This window comes from Anoplophora glabripennis, unplaced genomic scaffold, assembly GCF_000390285.2.
Source record: "Anoplophora glabripennis isolate ALB-LARVAE unplaced genomic scaffold, Agla_2.0 scaffold22, whole genome shotgun sequence".
Classification (NCBI taxonomy): domain Eukaryota; kingdom Metazoa; phylum Arthropoda; class Insecta; order Coleoptera; family Cerambycidae; genus Anoplophora; species Anoplophora glabripennis.
Genome location: NW_019416298.1, coordinates 2,019,775 through 2,046,887, shown reverse-complemented (window position 1 = coordinate 2,046,887; position 27,113 = coordinate 2,019,775). Strand labels below are relative to the sequence as shown.

Sequence of the window (27,113 nt, the reverse complement as noted above, 5' to 3'; positions counted from 1 at the left end):
CCCGGAATTAACATATCAAAGGGAACTTCATCCCCGCGATTATTTATGCACTCGGAGTAGTTAACATAATGGATTTAACTTTTGCAGAAGTTCCGCAGACATCCCAGTAGTTAAACTGCCATCCGTGTAGACACTCTAAACGTCTCACGTATATAATTAAAGGAACGTCGTCGCTTTCGTTGAGTTCCATATTTAGCGCCGCTACGGCTCCCGGAATCGTAGCGCGTGATTTTGAACACGAATTAAACGGATACGGAGATGTGGAGTCTCTGGAATACTAAACGTCCCGTATTTTATGCATTTTAAGACGACTCGTGGAATTATACGAAATATCTTTTATTCACTATTACAGTTGCGACAGTTTTTGCATAAAATAGGAAATCACACTAATACAACAATTTGTAACAAAAGCAACTCAGGCAGTTAAATATTTCGGTCAACACTAATTATGGAAAGTTAAGGGTTTTCAAGTAGGTTTAGCGTCGCCCAAGGCCGTCCTTCGGAGAAGGCTTCATGAAATTTAACAGTATTTTTGAACAAGTTCACTTAGACTGTCGGGGCCATGTGTTGAGCATCTGGTATAAAGAGAAAAATCGATATTTCAAATAACGCGCGAAATGCATTCTAAAGAACGTAGGAATTCCAAGAATAAGTTGTTAGAAGAGTTAGAAAAATAATAATAGATCAAATAGCTAGTTTTTAGGCGGATTTTCCAAGTTATAAGAATAGATTAAAAGAGATTGACTAATTTGATTAAAAGACAAAAAATCGGAATCATGTACTAATACCGCTAAAAACACTGACCCCCTTTTCAACTTACACCCTGTATAACACTTTATTTAGAACTAGTCTTCGTTTCACTCTGCAGGCCGAAAGAGATCGAGTTGTTCGCGTTGTAATTTTCACAAAAATGGTAATTCTGTTGTTCTGGGGCTTCAAAAAATATTTACCTTAATAATTTTTTTTTAATGAAACGGCGTCGGTCCTACGAAAACCATCTCCCACGCAGAATGGAAATGAATGATGCGAGCAAACAGAGAAAAGGGAGGCTGCGTGTCAAGTGAGATTGTTTCCTGGCAGGTATTTACTTTTTTATTAAGAAAATTCAATTTACCCGAATTAGGGACCGAACCGTAAAAAGTTGTTCGTGTTCATTTGGACGCGCCTTTCGTAAGATTTTAATTAATCTTTGATCGGAGGAGCCTTATGTAATAAGCCATATTCGTGTTAAAAATTAATTTCCATTAAAAAATGTTGAACTTACTTAAATAATTACAAATATTATATATTTATTAGTTATTTATATAAAAAAGCAGTATATATAAACTTCGCATTATATACACATTTTAAAAATGCAATATTACTTCCCCGTTATTAAAATAAGCAAAAATTAATTGATGATTACTGTACTATTGATGTTACTCTTCGTTTATTATTCTTTTACATATATCTAATTTTCTTGGATCTTCGGCTTCTGGGTAATATTATTCAAAATCCTGAGGCAATACTTGCAAATAGTCTGGAACAAATAGCACGTCTTTGAGATTTATGTCTAGTAATGTTAAAACTTCTTCAAATCGTGGAAACATTTGAAAATATACGCTTTTTGCAAACGCCGTTGCACCATTCTGCTTCATTAAGACGAAACACATCGGCTAAATATCCAAGGTAGGTATTCAATGTTAATAAAAGCTAACGAGCTTTCATAAATGATTACAAGTCACGTGACCGTAAAGCATAAGCAATGTACATTGCATGGTTGTCAACTAAAATTCCCGTAATCTCAGTGGAGTGGTTGATTAACGAATACATTTTTGCAAATGGATTTTAAACCATTATTTCTACAAAAAACCACCAGTGGCGTATTTTTTTGGGAAAATATCACAGAAAATATCATTTTTTTTTTGGAAACAGCCTGTATCTCGAATATGGAGTTCCCCAGGAAAAAAGTTTATAGGGCAAACTCTATTTATTTGGCAACTAATCTGTTTCTGCAGTTTTTGCATTTAAAGTGAAATCACCCTGTATAAATGGATATGTAACATTAGTACAAATATGAAAATTGCTGTAAACAAGCTTTACGAGTTGAGTTTAGACTTAAGTCCTACACTTATTTTTTATACAAAAAAGAATCCAATACTGCTTAGAAGCAAACGTGTATTTATTCGGCGTAACGTAATTACATTTAAGCCACCATCGAAGTTCGCGCGAATTTCATCGACTAAAATTAAACTACAAACTACACGTTCGATATGAATAAACATTCCGCACCCACTTCCTGAAATTAATTAAGTCGGCCGTGCACGACTCATAAATATGCGTGGAGGCGTCTAAAAACAACAAACAACTGCCGTACATCTTACGGCGCTTGCAACGCCAACTTTAGACAATGCACGCGGCACGCCAAAACGCCAAATCTGGGAAGACCTTCGCACAAAATGAGTTTAAAATTTCGGGCCCAGTGACATATATACAAGGTTAAACACACTATTCTGTTTAATCGGCTGTGATTGGTGTAAATTTTCACAAGATTCTATTCAACCAATCACCGATGGCATTATCTCGAGCGTAGGTTTATCATTTTTCATTGTAAACGAATCATTAATATTGGTGACGCAAAGATTTAGGGAATTTTCTTTACCAGTAGTACCAATCGTGCATTGTTGGGTTGCATGTATGAACTAGATCTGTCTCACAGCAAAATTTCTAAGGAACTGTTCCTGAACTTTTTCTCGGTGCATATTCTTATCTGTCACGACACGCGTAAATGGGCATAATTTTCGAATTTAAACGCCCCCGGAACATATACATCTGGCGGGGCGCAGTTTGTTTAGAAATGCCCCTCATAAATAATGCTTATACCTGGTACCTCTCCCCCGTCCCCCGACAGCACCGTGGTAGAACAGTGTACTTAATTTAACGAGTTCAGGGGATCCCGAGAGGGCTTGAGGACTGTGAAAATAAAGATTTGAAAGTTGCAAGCTTGCGTAGGCAGTTTTTGGCGGGTATTATGGTGGCTTAAGTCGACCTAAATTCATTATTATAAGTGTCCTTGTTTTAGAATAAACATTTTGAAGTAAGAGTTAATTAAGAAAGAGGATGCCATAGTGTTTTGTGACAATTCAAGTAATAAGGGTCGTATAGAGTGTGATATATTGTAGACTCATACTTAATTATTAGCTACTACCACAGAGGAAACAAATGAGTGTATTTTATTTTATGGGAATTTAACGAAAAATACATACAGCGACATATTTCAGCTGCTTTTGGATTTACCCTAAAAGTGTTAAAAATTCAATTACATTTTCTGCTGAAATGTTTGGTTTTCACAAAAATTATTTATTTCAGTAACACCATTATTTAATTTTAGATTTGTTGCAAAATAAAGCACTTAGTTTTTCCATATCTACCGTCGTGAAAATTTCACATCACGATTATCACTACCAAATTCTTTTTGCTTGCATTATCCTGTGTTAGACCAGGAAAGAAAACATTTTGAAATTTATTACTGGGCATGATTTTATTGTTGGAAAGTCTTGGGAATGATAATACAAAAGGCGTCTCATCAAATGGGTCATGAAAAAAGTAAGGCGTCATTGTTTTTTATCAACAAATAGGTAAAAAGTTTGTCATTTTTCGTTCTACGCGTTATTGTAAAAAAAACTATTAATCTTAGCAAAAAAAGTTCAACAGACGTTTTGATTTAGAGAAACTCGTCTTTAAAATGAGACTTTATGAGTTAAAATTGCTTTATAAACAAAAAAGTTATTGCAAAATTAAACGGAAAAAGTGCTTTTTCTTTAATTGTTAATAATTTTTTAAATAATTAATAAAATCTTACCAAACTTTCCCAAAATGTATGATTTTATATGCTTAAGAGATGTGCAAAAGATGAGCTCGATCGGTCAAATAGTTTTTGCAAAATTCCATTTATTTATCCCATTTTTGCAAAAAAGGTCCCTTTTCAAATGACTATTCCGGGAGCAGGGTTATGACTAAAATTTAACCCCCTCAACACCCAAAAAAATCAATGTTTTCATTTTTTTAATTTTTTCGTACCTACTTTTTATATAATTATGGATTTTGTATATTGTTTAAAGGATTCATTATTTTGTAAAATTATTATTAATATTTAGTTTAAAAATATATAAAATATTTCTATAGATACTGATAGTAGAATTTTTTTTACAATTCGTTATAAATTTCAACTTCAATTTGGGGGTTGATTTTGACAAAAATTTTTTATTGAGAACTATTATCTAAAACATTTAGAAAAAATGCAAAAAAATTTCAAAATTCATTTTTTGTGGGGTAGGGAGTGGTTTTACAAGGGTAGAAATAATCCAGAAGTAATTTTTTCGTCGAGCTACCCCAAATTAAAAAAAAGAAGTTTCTGCGTTACATAGAAGCTGAGATATTACAAATTTTACATTGTCAGTTTTTTCCTGGTTGAGAGGAAGATCCCTCCACCACCACTCACCGAAGGGCTACTGCCGCGTACCTTTACCTTGACGGGCTCTGGATTGATCAATTATGGGCAAATTCAGTTAAAATTAATAGGGTATCAAGTTTAAACCTTCATTTACAAAACATTAAAATTTCAGGTGTTAGTTTATAACAAATTGCTCTGTGATTTAAAAAAAATTGCTAACTGAGGACCTATTGGTCGTACAAACTTGTTTTTTTTTCAATTTGTAGTTTTTTTTATGAGCTTTCGAATGGTGTATATAACTTCTTTCAAAAGTTAAAAACTGCGGAGTTATTTTATTTGTTTATTAGGGAAAAAAGTGCCTTCTATTTGGTAACAATTATATATAAGTAAATTTGAAAAAAATTATACATTTTTTTTAACTAGAGGATACTTGGTGTCCCTTCGAAGAAAATGAGCGCAAAAGAATGTTGTAGTCATAACCCTGCCCCCGGAATAGTAATTTGAAAATGGGCCTTTTTGCAAAAATGTGATAAATAAATGGATTTTTCCAAAAACTATTTGACCGATCGAGCCCATCATTTGCACATCTCTTAAGGATATAAAAACTCACATTTTGGGAAAGTTTGGTAAGATTTTATTAATCATTTAAAAAGTTATTAACAATTAAAGAAAAAGCACTTTTCCCGTTTAATTTTGCAATACCTTTTTTGTTTATAAAGCAATTTTAACGTATAAAGTCTCATTTTAAAGATGAGTTTTCCTAGATCAAATCGTCTGTTGAACTTTTTTGCTAAGACTAATAGTTTTTTTACAATAATGCGTAGAACGAAAATTTTTGACCTATTTGTTGATAAAAAACAATGACGCTATACTTTTTTCATGACCCATTTGATGCTACGCCTTTTGTATTATCATTCCCAAGACTTTCCAACAATAAAATCACGCCCAGTAATTTTTACGAGTTCTCCATGATTTTTCACCTTTACGAGTATTTCTTGTCTATGTCTTAATGCGGAAACTATGTTTAACGTCAAAACCAGAAAGCAAAGGACGGAAAACGGATGAGCAGAAAGCTAATTTAATAATTTAACTTTAACGATATCGCTGATAACATGTATACGTCGAATGTGAACGTGAATTTATCTTCACCCAGAAAATACAATGTATAAGATGTAATATTTAATGTTTCCTTATACAGCTCCATCGTTCATGTGTTTGCTGGGTTAAAAGATTATGTGAAGAATCACCCACCAAAATAGTTCGGAGACGCACGCGGTAATTATTTATCAGTTCGCGTTAATTTTCCAGTATCGCCCGTCTCGTGTAAATTAAATGACGAAACAGCCGACGTACGAGACAATCGCGGCGTTTGCCGGCCGACGCCGCGCGCTGGCTGCGTCCCGTGAAATTAATTGTTGCTTTAATTGGAGATAGACGTTGGCGGCGCGTTATTAACGGCACCGAGACATTCCTCGCCCGTAATGGATCACGCGAAGCGCCCCTTAATATGCAATCAGCTCATTACGGCCCCCCGGCGCCGTCACCGTCCTTTTCAGCACGCGACAATCCAGCCACTTGTTGGAGCCGCACCGGCCGAACGGTGTTGAGCGCTTCGTTATTGTTTTACCGTCCAACAGGTCCGTGTCATATCGGAGCTATCGGGGCGCGGTGGATGGCGTCGAGGACGTGCTTCGCCGGCTGTTCATTTCCCCGACGCCGACGCTCCCAATTCCAATTCCAATTTTTTTATTCATTTTGTCAGATTGAAAATTCCGAGTCATGCAACAATGAAAAACGCAGGGGAACCATTTAAAGAGCGCTCCAGGAATGAACATTAGTCGAATAAATCTTCAATTCTGATTAAAACTAAGAAACTAATGCGGAGTGAGTATTTGTCGAATAAAGTTTCAGTTATAACTAGAGCTGGAACAATAATTGTGCACGCACAAACGGCGTACGGATCATAAAGTGAACAATTTATTGTTATAAGATTTGTCATTGTGACACATGTATATAAATTTCAAAAATTCACTCATCTTTCTAATCAGAACCACGATCCCGGCCAAAGTGGAGGGGTACGTCCCAAGGAACCCAAACCTCCTCCCAATATTATGAAATCCGAATCGGGGAGAAGCGAAACAACAAAAGGATCCGTTCCAGTTGGCTGGAACCTAAATCTGGAAAGGCCAACTGTCCAAAACTAACGCGAACTTCTCTATAAGGGTCTCTACTCTCACGGACTGTGAACGAACGTCTACTCAATCTACCTGAGGCAGCCACCGGCAACGTTCGGAATCCAGCGAGTGTGCACAATCCAAATTATACAGGGTGTTTCAAAATATGTGGGAAATCTCTCGCAATTAAGAGTGCCTTTTTTAGTTTAAGGTTCAAACTATCTAAAACTATTATTTTTCTGCATTTAGCGTAAAGGGTATAAAAAAATTGACATTATTGTGCTACAGTTAGTCCGTCTCTGGCAAACCAAATAAGCCAAATTGTTTTCATGGGTCAATTTTTAAATAGTCTTATCTGTTGTCCATAGTATTAAAAAATAATTAAATTACACAAAGCATTTCAAAAGTTATTAATAAGTCGATTTTCATGGGCGTTTTTTGAGGGACCTGTATATCCGTAGGGGGGAAATTTTTATAGGGACTTGTCATGTTATTTTAAAACGTCTCCTGTATAAATACGAGAGACTGCCTACATATTCTGGGACACCCTGTATACATATCTTACATACACACCATCTACTGCAATTAATCCTAAAATTTCAATGATTCAAATAATTTTATAAAAATAAAATTCGTGCTTTAAATTTCTCTAAAAAATTGTTACGAGCTCAATGATCCAAATTGTTCTTAAAGCAATCCACCTAGGCACCTTCTATCTAACGATTATAATCACAGCAGACGACGTTGACGGAGGCCGATATTAGGGGCAGGATACTCAGAAAAACCGCCTTTATATCGAATTTTGGGAAATAAATAATTTTTCAATATAGAGATACTTCACCATATCGAACAAGAGTCTTCGGCACGCCATCATAATCGGTGTTCGAACGTCTACCTTGGTACCTTGCAGTTCATTAACCAGGACTGAAACCTGGCCAGTACTCAGTACTACTCTAAGCTTTCAAGCTGTTCGCATTCCAGATATTTAGATAAGTTTGGAGGATTTCGAAATATTTCAAAGTACTTCTAGGTATTTTGAATCTTTTGGTAATGTCCGATGTATTTTTTTATTTTTGATGTATTTTGAAAATGCCTCAATCTATTTTGTTGCAGTCTCTTAATTTTCAATATGTTTTCAGTTTTTCCCAACTTTTTTGTAGTACCTATCTTCAAATAAAATCTGGGATCCAAAGAAGGCCTAAATCGTAAATATAAATGATAAACAAATTCTAATTTCGATAGGACTATCGTGAAACAATTCTCCTATAGTAGAATTATACTTATTTTATCCTTTCTGTATGAGATATGACAAAGTGTTATAAAAAAACATTTTGTCATAATAAAGTATTTAGTACGTTTACAAAATTTAAATGTTCTATTCGCATACTTTGAGAAAAATCTAAAATCAAAGTCCAACATTCAAAATGTTTTCTTTGTATAAAACACTCCTTCATAAAAATGCCGCTTTTAAAAGCCCCTACAATACCTAATGCCGTTTTAAGAATTATTTTTGAAGCATTAGCTTAACCAAACAAGCATTCCGCATATATTTATGATACGTAGCCCGCTAGGAATGTTAAATTACCGGAACAAACTTGTATTTAAACCATTTATTACATTACGCTACGTTTCTTCAAACAAAAGGCCAATTATTTCGCGCATCGTCCACTTTCCAGTAATAAATTCCATATTCCTGGCCCGCGGCGAGACCGCTCCGATATGAAACTTCAATTAAACACAAACATATTCCGTAATCTAATTTTAACCAGTTGAAACGCAAAGGTCATAAAACAGGCACGGGCAAGTTACACCTACGGGGACCTTGATTATTGTTTTTGTTAATTAGGAAGGGCCAGAGCAAGGAATGGGGCGCGCAAGCATTAGAAGGAATGTTTACGAGTGTGGTTAATGCATTTTGTGATGTGAAATTGTGCACTGATTTGAGTTTTTGTATATTTGTAATGGTTTTTATACAAACAAAATGTAAACGAATTGTACTATTTTTTGTGTAAATGTACGAATAACGTGCGACTGCGAAAAGACCATCCAAAAAGAAGTATTGTAGAAACTCGCCAGTGCGGAATGAAAGTTTAAAGATAGAATAGAATAAAAAATTAAAAAGTGTACCTCCTGGAAAATATTAATACCTGCCAACAGAACTTGGCATTCGAAATCGAGCCGGGGAACTATTTATTTTGTCTCTCCGGAACGGTAACTTAATAAAGAAATAGTATGAAACTTTCATAAATCCATACGTCCGCCGCGGTCTGTCTTTAAGTTTCAATACTCAGTTGAAAAACGACGCCTTTAATCTGTCAAAGAAATGCCTCGCGCCAGAACTTCACCCGGTGTAGAACTAAAATAGGATTTTCATTATTTGGCAAAGTTTTACGGCGCAATCAATAAAACTGCTTTCAAATAACTTTATATACTGTACAGTCTACACAGGACGGTGGGCATAAAGGATGTTTATTGGTTTTATTTGCATATATTTCATATGCATTACCATTTCTCAGGGTAACTTTTGAAGGAAATCGCTACGGATTCCTTGGAGAAACTAATAAAACCCCAAGTAACCAAGCAATATTATTTAGATAATTAGTTCATTTTTCACTTAGGCGATGTAGCTTGTTTATTATTAGGAAACGGAATAGGAAAACAACTTCATATCACTATAGGGGGAAATAAGCGGACCTAAATATTATCGCCTGCATTTTGACCCTATTTTATACCCTTCTTTTCTGGAAGGGTAGAGTTAAGCTTATTAACATTAATATTTGATATATAACAATAAATTTGCCCAAGAATCATTTACAACGGTCTATAAAAACGAAAGTACATTTTGAGAAGGAACCTTTAACTGTAAAACCAGAAAAACTACCTAAATTTTCTTTGCCATCGAATAAATGTTGTTCATTTTCCCTCACAATCCACTCAGAAAAATTGTCATCACTAGTTCTTTCGACTCCTGCTATTAAACGAGATATTTCGTTCTTGGTGGTTATGTTATCTTCTACATATCCTGATACTACAGTATCACTCTTCCATTTTCCATGTCTTTTTAATGTTATCATATGCACCTGCATCTATAGACCAGGCGGTATCTGTTTTGGTTTGGGTGAATCGTATATCCACGGAGATTTTTGGTTTTTTCGCTTTCGAGTATCGAAATGAAAATTTTTCTATGCGCATAAAAAAAAACGTGAGCTTAACTTTTGCCGACACAATATGTTAAAAAAATTCGAAAAATGTCACATTTTTCTTCCTATTTAATTATGTATCTTTTCAAGAGTTGATTTTAGACGAAAATGAAAGAGGAAAAAATGTTTGTAATTAGATTTTTTACAAAACATGACTAGTTACAAATCGAATGAATCATGATTATAATGGTAAAAATCGAAAAAATCGCCAAAAATGGGGTTAAAAAAACATTACTTTTTAGGGAATTTTTTTGGGGTCTTTAAGTTGGGTAGAGGACCTTCATACTTGGCTCAAGAAAAGTTCATATTATGTAGAATCATCACACCAAATTTTATCAAAATCGATTCGATAGATTTTGCATAATATTTTTTTCATATAATTTCATTCATTCATAAATTCATAATAATTTGCAATTTTTCAAAGTTTTGCACAGCAAAAACAAAGGCCCTTAGATACTTGAAAATTTAATCACGTATAGAAGGGCTCTCAAGCTTTCAAACGCTTTTTGAAAAATTCGAATCCGTCAATCAGGAGAGCTCTGGTTCTTATTTAAACATTGGTCGAATTTTTGTACTATAATTTTGTATTTTTGTAATATTGTGTTCTTTTCTCATTTGCTTATATTTTAAACAGTAAATAATATTTGAATTATACTTTAATCACAAAAGAAATGACGATTAAATTAATAATTAATTAGTTAATTTTTGACATATTTTGAAAATAATTGTTGTGTAAACAATTTTAGAATTATTCTGACAAACTATATAAAAAATATAAGTTAACAAAAATTGTCAATATTTCTTTAAAGTGATTACAGTACATACCAGTTTTTGGAAATATCCCATTAATATAGTTGCACTAACAGCTGTCACTGAATTTCTGATTGTACAAGTTTCACAACGTTTCTATTCTTTATCATAAAGTAATTTAGATTTCTTAGGCAGTAATCCTTCATTGGCTTTTTATTGGCTCTAGCAGCAACTTGCTGGAACTATTAAAATCAACAAATTTGCAGGTGTCATAGATGCATCTTGGATATATCGTTTGTATATTGAAAAACTGTTTTGATTATGATTTCCGTTTAATTATTAATTTAAAATAAACATAAAATTAGATGTCTAAGTAAAAAGTAAAACTTTGTATGCACCACGGGAGGTACTAGGATGATTATGCCCTTAGCCGACATGCTTTCCTCGGACCTAAACGATCATTGGAAGCAACCTGTCGCCTGCGGGTATTATCCCTGTATCTCCCTTTGTACATAAATTATGCATTTCATGCAATGAAAAAGTTCTAAAGTGTCGGGTATTGTTGGAGGAAGTCATCAAATTAAATGAATAAGCAAGGAATTACTTTTTTGTTCTAGAGCAAAAGTTCTTCTTGAAAATGTGGATTTTTTACTGAGACCAGCACACGGAACTGTATTAATCATACAGTGCGATGTTTTACTAAAAACAAACGGGCTCACCATTATTTTAAAACGCCCCTATTATAAACTAAGAATAAGTTATTACTGTTTACACAGTTTGTTCTGAAATAAAAATAAAGACATATAGTACCACATTAAATTTATTACATTATAAACGTCAGTCTGAAAAATGGAATCTCATTTATCTTTCCGCGACTAGCACTAACAATACATCTCAAATGAAGAAAATATTTACTCTGTTCTATTATATTAACTTCCACCATAACTTCTGGATATAACCAGCGACGAACAGGATTAACTTTCTTGTCGCGTGAACTAGAACACGCATTCCTTGACTATCCTTGCTTAACTACGCTCAAAACAAAGAATCAACGTGAAATGTGAATGGAGACAGGCGATAAAAATACGTCATCAAAAATTACGTTACAAAATAAAGAAAAGAATGAAAATTTAAGAACATTTCTGCTCTCTAATGCGAAACACAAGATTTATATTTATAATAAATCCGTCCGTCTGTCTCTAACACAGACAAATGTTATAATTTCTTGTTGACAGTACAAAGCGCGTAATTTCCCTGAAACTTTCAGAGTAAGTCGCTGCACAACTGATAGAAGGATTCCCTGAAATTATCAAGAAGTTCTTCGCGAGAGCAAACAACTGGGAGAATTTGCGAGATTAGTGTCAAAGTTTGTAGTTATTCCTCACAGAGGCAAATTCTCGTACAATATTATTTGATCTTTCTACGGCTAAGTTTCCATCAATTTAATCGAGCTCCAGTGGAACTATTTTAGGAATTTCTTGTATAAAGTCGCAATATAATATAGACAAAGCCGCGTGCTTCAGGGAATAGGGACAATATTAATTCGAAAGATGAAATGTTTAGTAGCAAAGCAGACGCGACTTTGTAGGATTTAACGGCAGCAGATACTGAAAAAATTTGGGTGCTATTTTATAAAGAGTGACCGCAAAATAATTACAAGGAAAAAATTCCGTTGTGATACAAAATATTGTTGATAGGTGTAGGTAATTTTTTAAGATATTTAAATGGGGTTTAAAATCAAATCTTACAAAATGAAGTTACAATAAATGCAAGAAACTGTTCGCCTTTAATCATAGTAAAGTTATACGTCTTCAAACATCACGTTATTGTATTGAGATTTATTGGTAATTTTATTTGAGTTATGTGTCCTTCATATTCAAAGCCATTTGGTATTTAATTGGATTTTAAATATGCTACTACCACTGATAACATACCTACTACTCTTAGAAAACAAAATGTATCTTTACCCGCAACCAGAGCTAAGTATTCTGACCTATTTTTCGCCGCGATGCATGTCAGTCGCGTCATGCCGCATCCCGTCGCCTCATTTGCATTCCTAGCCGCTCTTGGATGTGGGTGCCGTAATTTAATTTCGCAAATAGCGTTATTATGACATGGAAAAGCTCCGCGTTGTTCACGTTTCAATTTAAAAGGAGATTTCGGTGCAGTTTTATCGCCGTGATTGGATTTTGAAAAGGGGATAAGTGCGTTAATACCGAATAACCGTACAAGGCTCCTGAACGACATTAAACAGAACATATCCCATGATTGCTAAGCCCAAATCATCGTATGAATCATACAAGCCCGAACAGGCCAGACGTCAGAATTTAAAGCGAACAACAGTCCCCAAAAATTCCCACCAGGTGTGATCGATCGTCGACTCTGGTATCTTGCAGTTCTGTAACCAGAGTGAAGGTTTTTGTCCAGTGTGGTTATTGAATGGAAAAATAACTCCCAAAGCTCTGCTAGGGTTCACAAAACCTGAAAGAGATAAAGCCAAGCTCAAGAAACAGTGTCAGAAGGCCATAAGTACAGAAATAGATACAGAGATAGTGAAAAACAAGATAAAGTGCAAAAAATACTCATGAATAACATAACACATAACATATTTAAAACATCTCTGTAGAGAACGGCTGAATTGAAAGCCTTTCTACAAAACTAATGCGATCCTGAGGGCATAAGCAGGTTGTAGGCAACTGAACTACGCAATGAAAAGGACTAAATTTTGGAATTATACAAATTGTTATTGTTTATAAGTTCAGTTTGCTTGAATTGCCAGGTATAATACAAAAAATTAGTTATACGCGATACCTCGCTCGGAAAGTTGTTGTTTTGTTCCATTAGTGGCTCTTCCGTACACAGACAGCTCTCAACCGAGTAATTTAGTTGGAATTCAGTTGACAACTAGGAGAGAGAATCGCAAATAGCTTCCAACACTATTCGGAATTAAATGACTATTCGAATTCCCAATAATATATTTGCTTAGAGCTCTCAGAAATCTCCAGCTACTGCGGAGTTCTGTTAGATGTCACAAGATGAAATTTGGGCGGAATATTGTTAATTATAAACCTACTATTGATGCGGAATGCGCTGCATTGTATAACTATACGGAACATTCGAATTGGGGTTGAAAATATTGACCCTTAATCAAAATAGGCGGTTTCTGCGCCACACTAAATGACGTCACGAACTCGATGGCCAGTGTCCATCGAGTTCGGCGCACTCCTTCAGCGGCTTCTTGTGGTCATTGGCTTCTGGGGGACCCTGAAGAGTTCTTGAGCTAGATGGTGGCATGCAAGAAGTGTCATGGCGGCACGGGGGTGGCTACTTGAGGAGGCTGAGGGTAGGTGATAGGTCGCTAACAAGAAGTGTCATGGCGGCATGGAAGTGACGGTACATGGCCATCGAGCTGCAAGAAGTGTCATGACGGCATAACACTTCTTGTTAGCGACCTATCATCTACCCTCAGCCTCCTCAGGTAGCCACCCCCGTGCCGCCATGGCACTTCTTGCATGCCACCATCTAGCTCAAGAACTCTTCAGGGTCCCCCAGAAGCCAATGACCACAAGAAGCCGCTGAAGGAGTGCGCCGAACTCGATGGACACTGGCCATCGAGTTCGTGACGTCATTTGGTGTGGCGTAGAAACCGCCTATTATATCTACTAATATAGCTTTCACGAACTAAAATAAACTAATAACATGATTTGCAAAAATATTCCAGTCAGTATGGAGCGAGGCTGTTAGTGTTCTGCCACTTTGGCGCATTCAAACAAGAAATACCCGCGTGACGTAACAAATTCGTGGGCCTTCCATCATCATCCATCACCTGGAATTGTCACTAATCCGACGTTCTAAAGTTAGTCGCAGACGCGCGGCAGCGCACGCAGCAATAAAATGAATCGGAAATTTACTACAACTACAACTCTTTTAATTCCGAAATTTTATTCCGACTCGCGCCATTTCGCGTAATAATTTTATGCGGCGGGTTGTAAAGCTAAAATTAGAATTTTATAAATAATGGCGTTCGCGGGATGATGTTAACGTTACAGCGCCGGTGAATATTTTAAACGGGGCTTTTCATTTTTTAGCGCGCCCCTGCAAATATTTTTATCTTTATGTTTGCGCATACGTCGTTTATATTTTTTGTGTGAATTATACGACCGCCGCCATCCATTTTTAAAAACGCACGTTTCCTTCCCTCTCCGTAAATAACCGGCCAGTTTACCCAGTTTTATTATTAATATGTTAAGGGGAGAAATCACTCTTTCGGCACAAAAAGGGATAGTAAATACCTGCCTTTACCATCTAACACCATCTAACTATGCAAACATAAAATATTTATAAAATAAAGTCACTAAGTAGTATAATTATTGTTTTTCGAGTTTCTGTCGTGCCTAATTATTATGCGAAGTTGGCAGGACCAACAACGGCCAATAATTTATCTATTTCCCGAATTGTTATAGTACACATTTATATCATTTTATAACTATAAGGGATTTTGAGTGAGGGTAAACTTGATAGAACAAGATTCATGGTTCTTTGGAATGTCGAGAGAACGTTTTTTAATCCAAAAGGTATTCTAAAAAACTCGCAAATTCCAGTACCTATTTAATGCTTAATGCTATCTACTGACTAAATCAGATGTTTCAAAACATTGACCTCGTCCTAATTTGTCCAAAATATTATTTACGTTCGTTACAGGAAAATCAAAATTGTTCTTTGTACATTTGTTAAATTTAAATTAATGATGTTAAAGATGATTTACTGTACTTCCATAAATAAAACTAGGAGGTTTTCCTAAAAATTTATGACTAACTTATGAATCAATTATGAGTGTTCAAAATTTTTAAATTAATTCGCGAAACTAACTTTTCGTGATAAATTTAATTTTTTTCTTTGTAGTCTTCAAATGTAATTTATGATGGTCGGAGCTTTAGTACGCAGAGTAGTTGTTTCTTGAAATAAATTTGTACATAGATGCATAAATGTATACAGGGTGATACAGCCGTAATGTCACTAATTTTAAGAGCAGATAGAGAAAAATGAGTATAATACGATGGCATGATTAAAAAAAATTAAATACATATTTAAGCTGAAAAAAAATATGTTCAAATCATTATTTAACTCCATTTTCCGCCTGTTACTAATCGGCTGACGTCAGCTTCCGCTCATATAAAGACAATAAATAAACGGTTTGCTCACGTCAGCCAATAATAATTTAAAATGCTATAAATTATTTTTTATAATTATGCAGTCAACATATTAAATTGTTATTGTTGCCCAGCAAGAACCTCGAGGAGGCCTAAGCATGACTTGCCAAAAATAATTTTTTATTAACATCATAGTGATAATTTTTTAATTTGCTGTAAGCCTTCGACTAAAAATTGAAAGTAACGCGGCCCATTAAGATGTTCAGGTAGAAAATGCGGCCCAATTAAACGATCGCCTTATACTCCTGCCCATACATTGACACCGAATCTCCTCTGAAAGCTAAACCGACGAGTAGTGTGTAGGTTTTCATCTGACCAAATGTGACTATTATGGCTGCAAAGAAATTAGCTCTGTTTCGCTTTAAATAAAATTTAATATTGAAGTTACAAAACTCCAAGGGTTCAAATAATTTAAATTTCATTTCATAACCATTTCAATTTCATTACAGAAATAATGACATAAAAAACCAACACTCACTAGATAAATTATAAAGGGAGGGTGAAATGTATGTAGTATTTAAATATTGACTGTAAGTAATAGAAGATAAAAAAACAATCGGACGGAGACAAATAAACAACTCGGTACGTGTTTCTGACCGAGGCTAACCTGTGTCGAGGTCACTAACCTTCTAATTTGCACGTGCACTTTAGTCTAGGAGCCAGACAGGGTTCCGTTGCCAACCAGAGTGCCACGGCTGCAAACTACTTATTCTAAAGTATTTTGACCTCCTGAATCCAAAAAACTTGGTGGCAAAGCCTGAAAGTGGTCAGTTTAATTGTTATCAACAAATTAAATGTTTAAATGGCTGTAAAAAGTTTATTTTTATAGCTAGTACACGGAACCTGATCTGGCTCCTAGACTAATACGAACTGTAGTAGGATCGTATTCCATGCAAAGTAGAGCAAAAAGTTGTCGGTCTTTTATCAAAGGAAAATCGTGTCATCAAATTGAATGTAATGAATAGGGATGATTGTTTTCGAATGTACGGTTATTACAATTTATCATTCTTAATATTATTAACGTTTTCACGTTTTATAATTTATTTTGTTAAATAATACACAGTATTAGTATTTCAATTTATTATTCAATATGCAGTTGCGTATAACCAAAGTTTACAATGTAAACTTATTGTTTTTGAGAAAGTAATATGTTTTTTACCTGTTCAAAATGCCAGCACGAGTAAAACATCATTCATACGTCCAGAGCACTTTGTTAATAAAGTTCTGCTTTACTTCGATTTAGGAACCAATTGCAAAATTCAAGACGATTGGGGAAATCAGCTGCTTCTAAAGTTTGAACTTTTTGAAAATGTGTGATGTTAACTCCTTTGCGGGAAAAATACGGGAGATATGGAGGGTGGTAGATTTGAATAAACGAATACGTTTTGTAACCGTGTGTAGTGTATTCTGTATATTCGGGTATTTAGTGTGCCGACTTTTTTTATTTGATAAAATACAGTGTGCCTACAAACCTCTGCTTTATTTATTTTCTTTTAACGAAAGTTGACTTCGAGAAGTCTGGCTTGTTAAAACATTTTGCACTAAGTTAATACAATTATTAAAATTCGTTATAATAAAATGCAGCATGATCCTTTATTTACTTGCATTTTATTGGTTTCGTACATATGTATCCGTATACTAAAGCGGATTAATTAAATGTGAACCACAGATTATGATGTGAACTTGGCAACGCTGTTCGCTTCAGCTGACGATTTGTTCGTGACATTACGTTACAAAATTTTCCAAGCATCCGGGGATCTGGCAGGGCCGCCCTCTTAGCGGGAGTTATGGGTTGATTTCCTTCATTTTTAGAAGTCAAGTAAAAAATTTTTTTCCGATTTTCTGTCTTTATTAAGCCTTCCGAATACTTGGTTAAAATTAATGACATTATGACTGAATCACTCTGTATACGATTCTCCGTAAGGTGGAACGTGAATAACTTCTAGCAATTTTTAGTTGCAGTGCATGTTCGGTTAAATTAGCGATCCACATGGCTGTGCATTTTAAATGAAAATTCTTGGGAGGAACGTTCACTTCATTTTTAATACGCGTGGAATCTCGCGAACGGCGACCGTAAAAAGGGAACGGCAGGAGTGTGGGGCTCCCGCAAATAAAACTGCCGAGCTCCGCGTTTCACCTGCAGCAGTTGCGGCAACAAAGTCGTGTCTCCGGCATTTTGTAGCTAGGGGGTATGCCAAAGACGGACTGGATACGTCGCTGGATATGGCGAATAAAACGAGAAACACAATAAAATTGAGGAATCGGCAGCGCAAATGCTTCGCCTTTCGAATAAAATGGACATCTTTTTTTCCTTGGAAATACCTACCAGAGGGAATTACAGGTAGTCTTCGACGTTTACGTCTCGCATTACTTAAAAAAACGTCCAGACATAAATTTTCGCAGATTTCAATAACGTAACGACAATATGGGGATTTCTAAAAGGCCGGTGATCAAGTGGTCGCTTCGGTCGGGGCGCCGGACCATGAAGACATAAATTGAGATTAATACCCCCACGGCGGGCAGCGCCGGCTCTAATTGGACGTGGATATGCCCGAAACCCGCTTTATCGGAGATCTATATTGCCGGCCCAGCGGAGATAACGCACGACCAATTATAACGTTGCGGATTTTGATGGGCCTTTGTGTTCGGGCCGTGTAGCTGCCGCGTACACAGTTTTGGCACACAACACGGACTAGGATATCGCCTGAATTTGACCTACACTTGAATAACGAGAAGAACCATCCTACGGAGTAAATGCAGCTCTAAAGCTTTCCCACTGCTTAAGGGTGCAAATCGACCTGCATACGTGGTTGCCTATCTCCTGCCCAGGACAATAAAAAACGTAACCTTTTTTATTCCAATATATCTTTTTAAAACAGTGAAAAAAAGGTATTACTACAATGAGCAAAAGATAGACAAAGGTAACAAAGTAAAAATAAAATGTAGTACCTAAATCCTTAACGAGAGTGATGTACCCCGTATAATATATTTTTTGATGATAATGTAATGCTTAAGATCATAATAATAAATGTTATAAAGCTTCCGTATCGCATAGAGATAAAAATAATACTAAAGTCAGCTTTTTAAATGAATATACAGGGTGATCCAGATTTTAATAGACAAACTTCGGGAAAGTACTAAACAACAAAAATTAACATCACTTTGTTCTATGAACATAGGCGCAGAAAGCCACCGTTTATGACATACAGGGCGTTGAAATTAACAAAAATAAAACAATTTTTTTGAATATCTGGAAAACGGCTTTATCAAATTTATCCAAATTTGATACACACTTTTTTTCGAATATTTCTCCTAGTTCTGTATACACACAGTCCAAATTCAAAAACCAGTGGCGGAGAAACAATGAAGTTGTATCCTTATTTAGAGTAAAATTTCTACGCTACTGAATTAATTGGTAATATGAATACATTTTATAATGGTCTGAAATATTCCGGATGAAAAAACATTCTTTTATTTTTGTCGAAAAGTGAATGGTTTACGAGTTATGAGACATATTATCCAAGTAAATAAAGCGTTGAAATAGGGAAAAATAAAACGAATTTGGATGGTCCAGATTTTTAATAGACAAACTTCGAGAAAGTACTAAACAACAAAAATTAACATCACTTTACTCTATGAACATAGGCGCAGAAAGCCACCATTTGTGAGATACAGGGCGTTGAAATTAACAAAAGTAAAAAAAATTTTCTAAATATCTGGAAAATCGCTTCATCAAATTTATCCAAATTTGGTATAAACTTTTTTTCAAATATTTCTCCTAGTTCTGTATGCACACAGTCCAAATTCAAAAACCAGTGGCGGAGAAACAATGATATCGTTTCCTTATTTAAAGTAAAACTTTTATGCCACTGAATTAATTGATAATATGAATACATTTTACAACGGTCTGAAACATTTCGGATGAAAAACACCCTTTTATTTTTGTCGAAAAGTGAATCGAATGGTTTACGAGTTATGAGACATATTGTGATTTTCCAGATATTTAAAAAACTTATTTTATTTTTGTTAATTTCAACGCCCTGTTTCTCATAAACGGTAGCTTTCTGCGTCTATGTTCATAGAGCAAAGTGAAATTTTTGTTATTTAAAACTTTCCCGAAGTTTATCTATTAAAATCTGGACCAACTAAACTTGTTTCTTAACATTTAATTGTAATATTATCACAAAGTGAATAAAGCTTGTTCTTACAAACAACATACTTTGAGTTAATTATTTGATAATTAATTTCACAAGTAAAATTCGAGTACTTAATTTATAAATATGTACCTTAAGGTGACCCAAAAAAAAATGAATATTTTTTTTCGCGTCTTTTGTGATAATATGTTAGTTTATCAAGTTTTAAGAGCCGAAAAATCAGCTCAAAAAATTTTTTAGAGGTCGGTCAAGATATTTAAAAATTTCCAAAATCGTCAAAAATTTTATTTTTTTTCCCATTATTTTATTATTTTCTAGGTTGAAAAAAATATCGATTCTGAAATTTAAAATCGATATTTTAATTTCTAAAGGTCACTCATAATTATTATAACTTTCAAAGTAGTGTACACCTATGTTTTCGAGCGACCTCTAAAAAATAAATATCAACGAATTAATAATTTTTTTTATTGAATTTGATGAACAAAAGAATAGAAATAAATCACGAGACACTTAAATTTTAAAAAATTAAAAAATTATAAATATTATCTGAAACTCAGTGCGATAGTAAATTTTGCCTCGAGAAATTTTTTAAGTGTCTCGTGATTTATTTCTATTCTTTTGTTCATCAGAATCAATAAAAAAATATTAGTTCGTTGATATTTATTTTTAGAGGTCGCTCGAAAAAATTTTAGGTACACTACTTTGAAAGTTAAAATAATTATGAGTGACCTTTAGAAATTAAAATATCGATTTTAAATTTTCAGAATCGAGATTTTTTTCAACATAGAAAATGATAAAATAATGAGAGAAAAAATAAAAAAAAATAAATTTTTGACGATTATGGAAATTTTTAAAAATCTTGACTGACCTCTAAAAATTTTTCTTAGAGCTGATTTTTTGAGGGGATTCTTAAAACATGATAAACTAACATATTTTCACAAGAGACACGAAAAAAAAATATTCGTATTCTTGGGCCACCCTAATGTATCTAAGTTATGTAATTCATTAGAAGTGCAACATTTTAAAAGTGTCTTCTGTGGCGATATTTGTACGAATAAGGAAGGGGTAGTACTTAGACAATAAATGGAGTTTCAGTTTCTAACAAACCTCAGTTTCTGTAATTTTTTCATAGAAGTTCTCGATTTTTCTCTGTTTTACAGACAAACACGTGAAAGCTCCACCTAATAATGAAGTCCATCAAATTCGTAACAAAAAAAATTGCTACTGAAATCATTCTTGCACGCGCAGCTAATTAAAATCCATTGAATTCAGATCGGGACTTTTGGAGGATCATAAAGTTTAGTGCATAGAAAATCAAGAAAATAATAACAATTTTAAGGGTTTGAAGACAAGTAGGATTTTTTTAAACTAATGACTTTTTCTCATGATTTACAAATAAAAAGTTTTTTCCGTTTTAACATAGTCGTGGGGCACATTTTTGTTGAAAAGAAATCATAATGAATTTCCCGATATTGCCTAGTAATTCAGATATTTATTGTGCATTCATCAAAATGTCTCTTTAAAATATATACAGGGTATAAGAAGTTTGACTGCCATTACTTCAGCATGAAATAAAGTAAGTAATCATAAATGAACAAAAAAGTTGTATATTACAAGGACGTAAGATTAATAGTTTTCAAAATACAGCGAGTATTAACATTCGGGAATTTCATCACAATATGACAACAGCGCTTAACCTGCCAGGTGTGTACACGGCCGACTTGTCCTACGGAAAAAATGTAAACAACTACTATTGTGAAATATTTAGTAAATTTCATTTCCAGTTTTTAAATAAATAAAATAAAATGTAACGATTTTGTAGTACGAATATACTCTTGTGCTTAAATTTTAGCTCGAATGTTAGTAATTATGAATCTCCTAAAACAGGAACTTAACTTTTAATCAAATTATGTATTTGAAAAATATATAATTAAAGTACCCAATGATTCACGTCGTCCAAATAATCATACGTATTAAAAATAATTTAGATACTTACCAAAAAGCAAAATTTAGTAATTTTTAAACGCACAAGTACAAAACAAACTACAACATGTGTTCAAAATGTCCACCACCATTTTCGATGCACACACGACACCTTCGAATCCAATTTTCGCGCACTCGCTGGAAAACACCTCAAGAAAAGGAGATAGTGGTACGCAAAAAACACTCCGACACGGTCGAATCCAGATACCAACTGAATTGCGTATTGGTGTTTGCTGAACAGCTTAGTACCTCGTGTTAATAAACCGCCACGCCGTTGTCACATTGCTCGATATGAATTTTATTTAATTTTAAACTTATTTCAAAGCTAATTATTATTTTTCAGAATTAAACATAACGAAGTTCAAAAAAATTTTTTTGGTTATTTTAATGTATTCTGTCATCTGTTAAATTAAGGCAGGTTAAACTTCTAACACCCTGAAGGGTACCGAGATATTCTACCGACAAAATTCTGCCCGTAGAATATCGGAGCACCTGTAAATTTCTTAATCTTGAATCTTATATTTACAACTATGTAGTGCCAAAGAAGGTTTTAAGTTGCTATTTATTGCCAAAATTATTCTATACACCATAGAAAACGAGAAAGTTTCCGTAAAGTGGGCAGTGTGGAGAAGTGATGTTGATAAATTACCAAAGTACAAAATATCAAATGTACGTTTTCCCTTTATGACCCTGCTGCACATTTATCCAAAAGGTCCACCATTCTCAAAACGTCTACCAGCAGTATAATGCCTTTGGGGAGTTAGGAGGTATACTTAAAATTCCTTTGTTGCCCATTTATAATAGATATTCTGTGATATCCGGTGAATATCGTAAGGCCTTTGGTCAAGAAAAGTATAGGGAAAATAACGAGAGTGTTCAAAAAATAAAACAAGTTAATAGTTTTCATTGTAAAATATTGCACTTTGTTCATTAACAAGGAAGTTTGATATATTTCTCCTTTTAATAAGGTTAAAAGCATTTCATCGAAAGAAAAAACAAGTATTTTTCACAAATATAGTAATACATAAATCGTATGTATTCAGTTTAATATCAACAGTTCCCGTTAATCAATTCCAAAAACTCCTTCAGCCACTCCAAAGAGATTTAGGATTTTTAGTTGACAGTACCAACCGTGCAATGATGGGTGCCTAAGCTCGACAGTCGCATGGCTTGCAATTATTTATGAACGCTCTGTATTATAATTACTTCTAATTTATAAAGTAACTTTCGTACGTTTGAAAACGGTTTTTTTCCTATTTAATTCCAAATGTATTTCATAAGTCAGATTCCCTTTTACGTTTCGCTGCCTCGTCTCGACAGGATATTGTTTAGTTCAGTCCCCGCTAATATATTTGCCGTATTTCCATATTTTATTACAATATACAATTTCCGATTTCTCCGCTGGATTAAGCAATCGGGGGCACTTGTCGACAAAGGCAAATACGCTGCGATCCAATTTAGAAAAGGAAATTAAAATTGCATCTGCACAAAGGTTAATAATACCTCCCTGACTCCGCGTTACAAACTGTTACAAATTATGGGAGGGGGAGGGAGGCGATCGCTGCAACACTATATCGCTACATAAATGAAATTGGATCACGTTCAATCCATCATAAAAGCGAAAGATGGTTGATCAGAGCGGCTTACGTAGCCAGGAATGGAACGAAAATGAACTTACGGCGGAGTATAATCGGAAATGTATAAAGGATATAACGTCGGATGGGAACCTGTATAAAAGTAATTTTGTTTATGTCGATGTTGCACCTATTTGGTTATTCTAGGGAATGGTCGAGGGGCCAATGGCAAAATGTTTAAAAAGTGCACTTACGCGTGATATTTTAGTTTCTTTAAGATTTTCAGGGCGTTTTTCAATTTAAGACATATTTTTTCTGATAACAGCCCCATGGCAAAAAATCAATGTGTGATGATAAACTAGACCACCATACCTATACATTTTTGGAGTGGCTGATTCCGAATACAATGTCCGTTGTGCGAAATTAGCTCATGTTGAAAGTTATTCGAAGGTCAACTCTTGTTTTTTGATGGATTGATACGATTTTTATAAGGATATCATCCGACGCCAGCTGATGGTTACCAATTTGTTTCAGGGTGTCCATGAGCTAACCGGAGTGCGCCTTCCCCTGCAGCCGTACCCCGGAGGCCATGCCGTCTTCATGTACAGCACGGCCTCCGACGGTAACGTCACACTCCAGCTCAAGGAACCCGATGACCTGGACAGGAACAGCCTAGCCGCCATGCTGGCCAGGCTGCAGGACGACGCCACCTTCTCCATCTCCTACCAGGACACGGACATCCTCTCCGACGGCAGCATCGACGTGCTGCTCGGTACGGGCACGGCAAATTCAGGTGAGTGCACGATTTGACGCTCTTTAGATTTGATCGAGTCACGCTCCAGCCTGTTCATTATAATTTTGAAGGTATCCACTATTTCCACGATTAAAACGTCTCAGTTAGTCAGAATGCCGCCTTCTTTAATACAAGGCGATACCGAGCGCTATATTAGCTATGTTCGTTGTACTCGTTAAAAACAACCGATAGCTATGTTCGCTGTACAAATAACCAGTACTACGACCACACATATTGCTATGCTAGCTACTTTAAAAACAGTTAATATTACGCCCACACCTAGTGTTACGCTGTTTGTTATGCGTATAACTCTCGTGGTGGTAGATACGTACAAACAAATTTGTTTGCGAACTTAGCGATCATATCATACGTTCCGTGTGGTCACACCCATTTAAAACAATTGCGAACGTAGCTATTATAACACTTCTGTGAAAATAGCCTTAAACAATTATTGTAACTACCGTTAACATACACAGTGAACACAATCAGCGTATGTTCTGTGCGATTCTAGCACAATACAGTATATTTTCAATAGCGAACATAGCTAACGTAGCGCTCCGTGTAGTCTTACAATTAGCGTCAGTCATTTTCAATATACATAGGGGATACAACTCTATGCGATCCTAACATAAAACAGTGGGTAGTTATTTCAATAAACGTAGCAAACGTTCTGTGCGATCTTAACATAAAACTGTTGTAGCTATTTTCAATAGAGAATATACTTAACAAAGCATAAGATTGTATGATCCTAGCATAAAACTGTTATAGCTTATAGCTGACTGCAATCTAGTTAACGAACATAGTTAGCATACACTCTGTGAGATCCTAGAATGAAACATTGATAGTTATAGCGAACATAGCTAACATAGCGCTTCGGGTAGTCTTTGCATCAGTCATTTTTAATATACTTACATAAGGAATACAGCTTTGTGCGATTCTAACATAAAACAGTTGTTGCAATATACATAGCGAACAAAGTTAGCATAAAGTCTGTACGATCTTAATATAAAACTATGGTAGCTATTTTCAAAAGCAAATATAGTTCTCGCTGTGTTTCTAACATAAAACAGTGGTGGCTATTTTCAATCTACATAGCGAATATAGCTATTATAGCGCTCTATGTAAGAGTGGGTTCTGTACAACCTTCAGCTTAATATCCTTTCCGCTCGATAACCGCGAATCATACTTAAATGAAGGTTGGATGGTACAGTCAAAATAAACGAAAATCGAGTGAGCTTTACGCCCGGAATTCCCTAAAGGCACGCAGCACGTACTGGTCGCTTATAAACTAACGTTTTAACACAACTCACGGCCTCTACGTCGGCCATTTGAGTTCGCGCTCGGCCGCGCGGAATATCCATCGCCGTCCCCGGCTGCTGCTGCGGCGGCGGCGGAGGAGGATTGTCTTCTTTCGGGTCCCCGTTCGTTAATCGATTACGCCGCTGCGTGCCGCCTGATGCGTGAACCGAATCGGGAATCGCGATAGCTGGACTTCATCAAGCGTGACATTCCGATGGTGTTGGGGCGCCGCGTGGCGAGCGGAACGTTGCGATATTTTCGGAATTCCGATCGACGGAGGGTGATGCGGGGGGAATAGGCAGCGTTGTACGATGTTTCCCTCCGCCGTCATCTTAACTGTACAGGGTAATTTTTGTTTTTTTTTTTGTAATTTATAAAATGCGATGCTTCTGCAACGTTTTGCTGACATTCGCAGTAGATTAACGAGTTCATTGCACAGGCACATAAAACTAAAGAGTGGTTTGTCCTTTTTATTTATTTAATTAAAGAACAAAACGAAACGTTGAAAAAAGTATGGATTGGATTTGTGGTAGTCCTACAGGCTGTTAAAAGCAGCTCAACTCAGAAATAACTCTATATTTATGCTATTTTCTAATAACTGTTACTAATTTAATCTAATTAAGTATCTTTCAACATAGTTTGTCTAATCATTAACAAAACAATGCTACTTACTTCGTAAACACTTGTAAGATCCAATTTCTTACTATAAGTTACAAATACTTATAGTAGGATCGTATTCGATGCAAAGTAGTGCAAAAATTTGTCGGTCTTTTATCAAAGGAAAATCGTGTCATCATTTTTAGCACGCATAAGATGAACCATTTCAAATTTAAAATGAGACTGAATGTAAAATCTGAAATACCGCATCATACGCATTGTGTTCTGGTAGTAGCTATAGTCGCCCAGATGCATCGAGTGTACGAATGATCGGTTGGTTATACGTCAAATACTAACCTGGCGAGCTTGGACGTAAATCAGACACCGCCTCCAAAAAACAAGTAAACGACAGTGGCGCGTACAGAGGTAAAATGTAGTACATATGTGGAATTTAAAAAACAAATTGGACTTATAATAAATTACATTTAAAATAAATAGTTTTTTGTAATGCATAAAGAAATTATTCAATTTCTAAACCCCTTTAAACCGCACTGCACTGGATCCCTTGACAGGCAATGATTTATTACTTTGCATCAAATATGATCCTACTATAGATAAAAGCATCCAAATATATTTTTACGCAACTTTCGATCTCTGCTCCAAGCATTGTCTTAGTTTCTGCCATGTCCGCTATTGTGCCTTTTTCATACATCAAGATTCTAACCGGCTCCGGCCACGTGTATCTCCACTCCAATCTCGTGCCATTATTTCCCCGCGCAACACCTCGTAGACGTTGTTCCCAGCGGTTTTCCCGATTTCCGTTTTTTTCACGTCGCCACCGAAAAGTTTGTGGAGGACCCTCGTGCCGGCCAAAGTTAAATGAAGTTCTTATTCGTGGGAGATACAGTTAGGGGCCCTAATCGATTGCCCCGTTTATTATTCTCTCC

The 27,113-nt window shown here is 35.3% G+C and overlaps 1 protein-coding gene across 5 annotated transcripts in view; it reads left to right on the top strand.

Moving 5' to 3' along the window:
* Positions 1-27,113, top strand: part of LOC108917312 (serine-rich adhesin for platelets) — a 305,787-nt gene that overhangs the window by 175,328 nt on the left and 103,346 nt on the right. For all 5 annotated transcript variants that reach the window (XM_018723857.1, XM_018723854.1, XM_018723856.1 and 2 more), the window contains one exon: positions 24,012-24,270. In XM_018723857.1, coding sequence (XP_018579373.1) covers positions 24,012-24,270 — 259 coding nt within the window. The remainder of the gene's footprint in view (positions 1-24,011; positions 24,271-27,113) is intronic.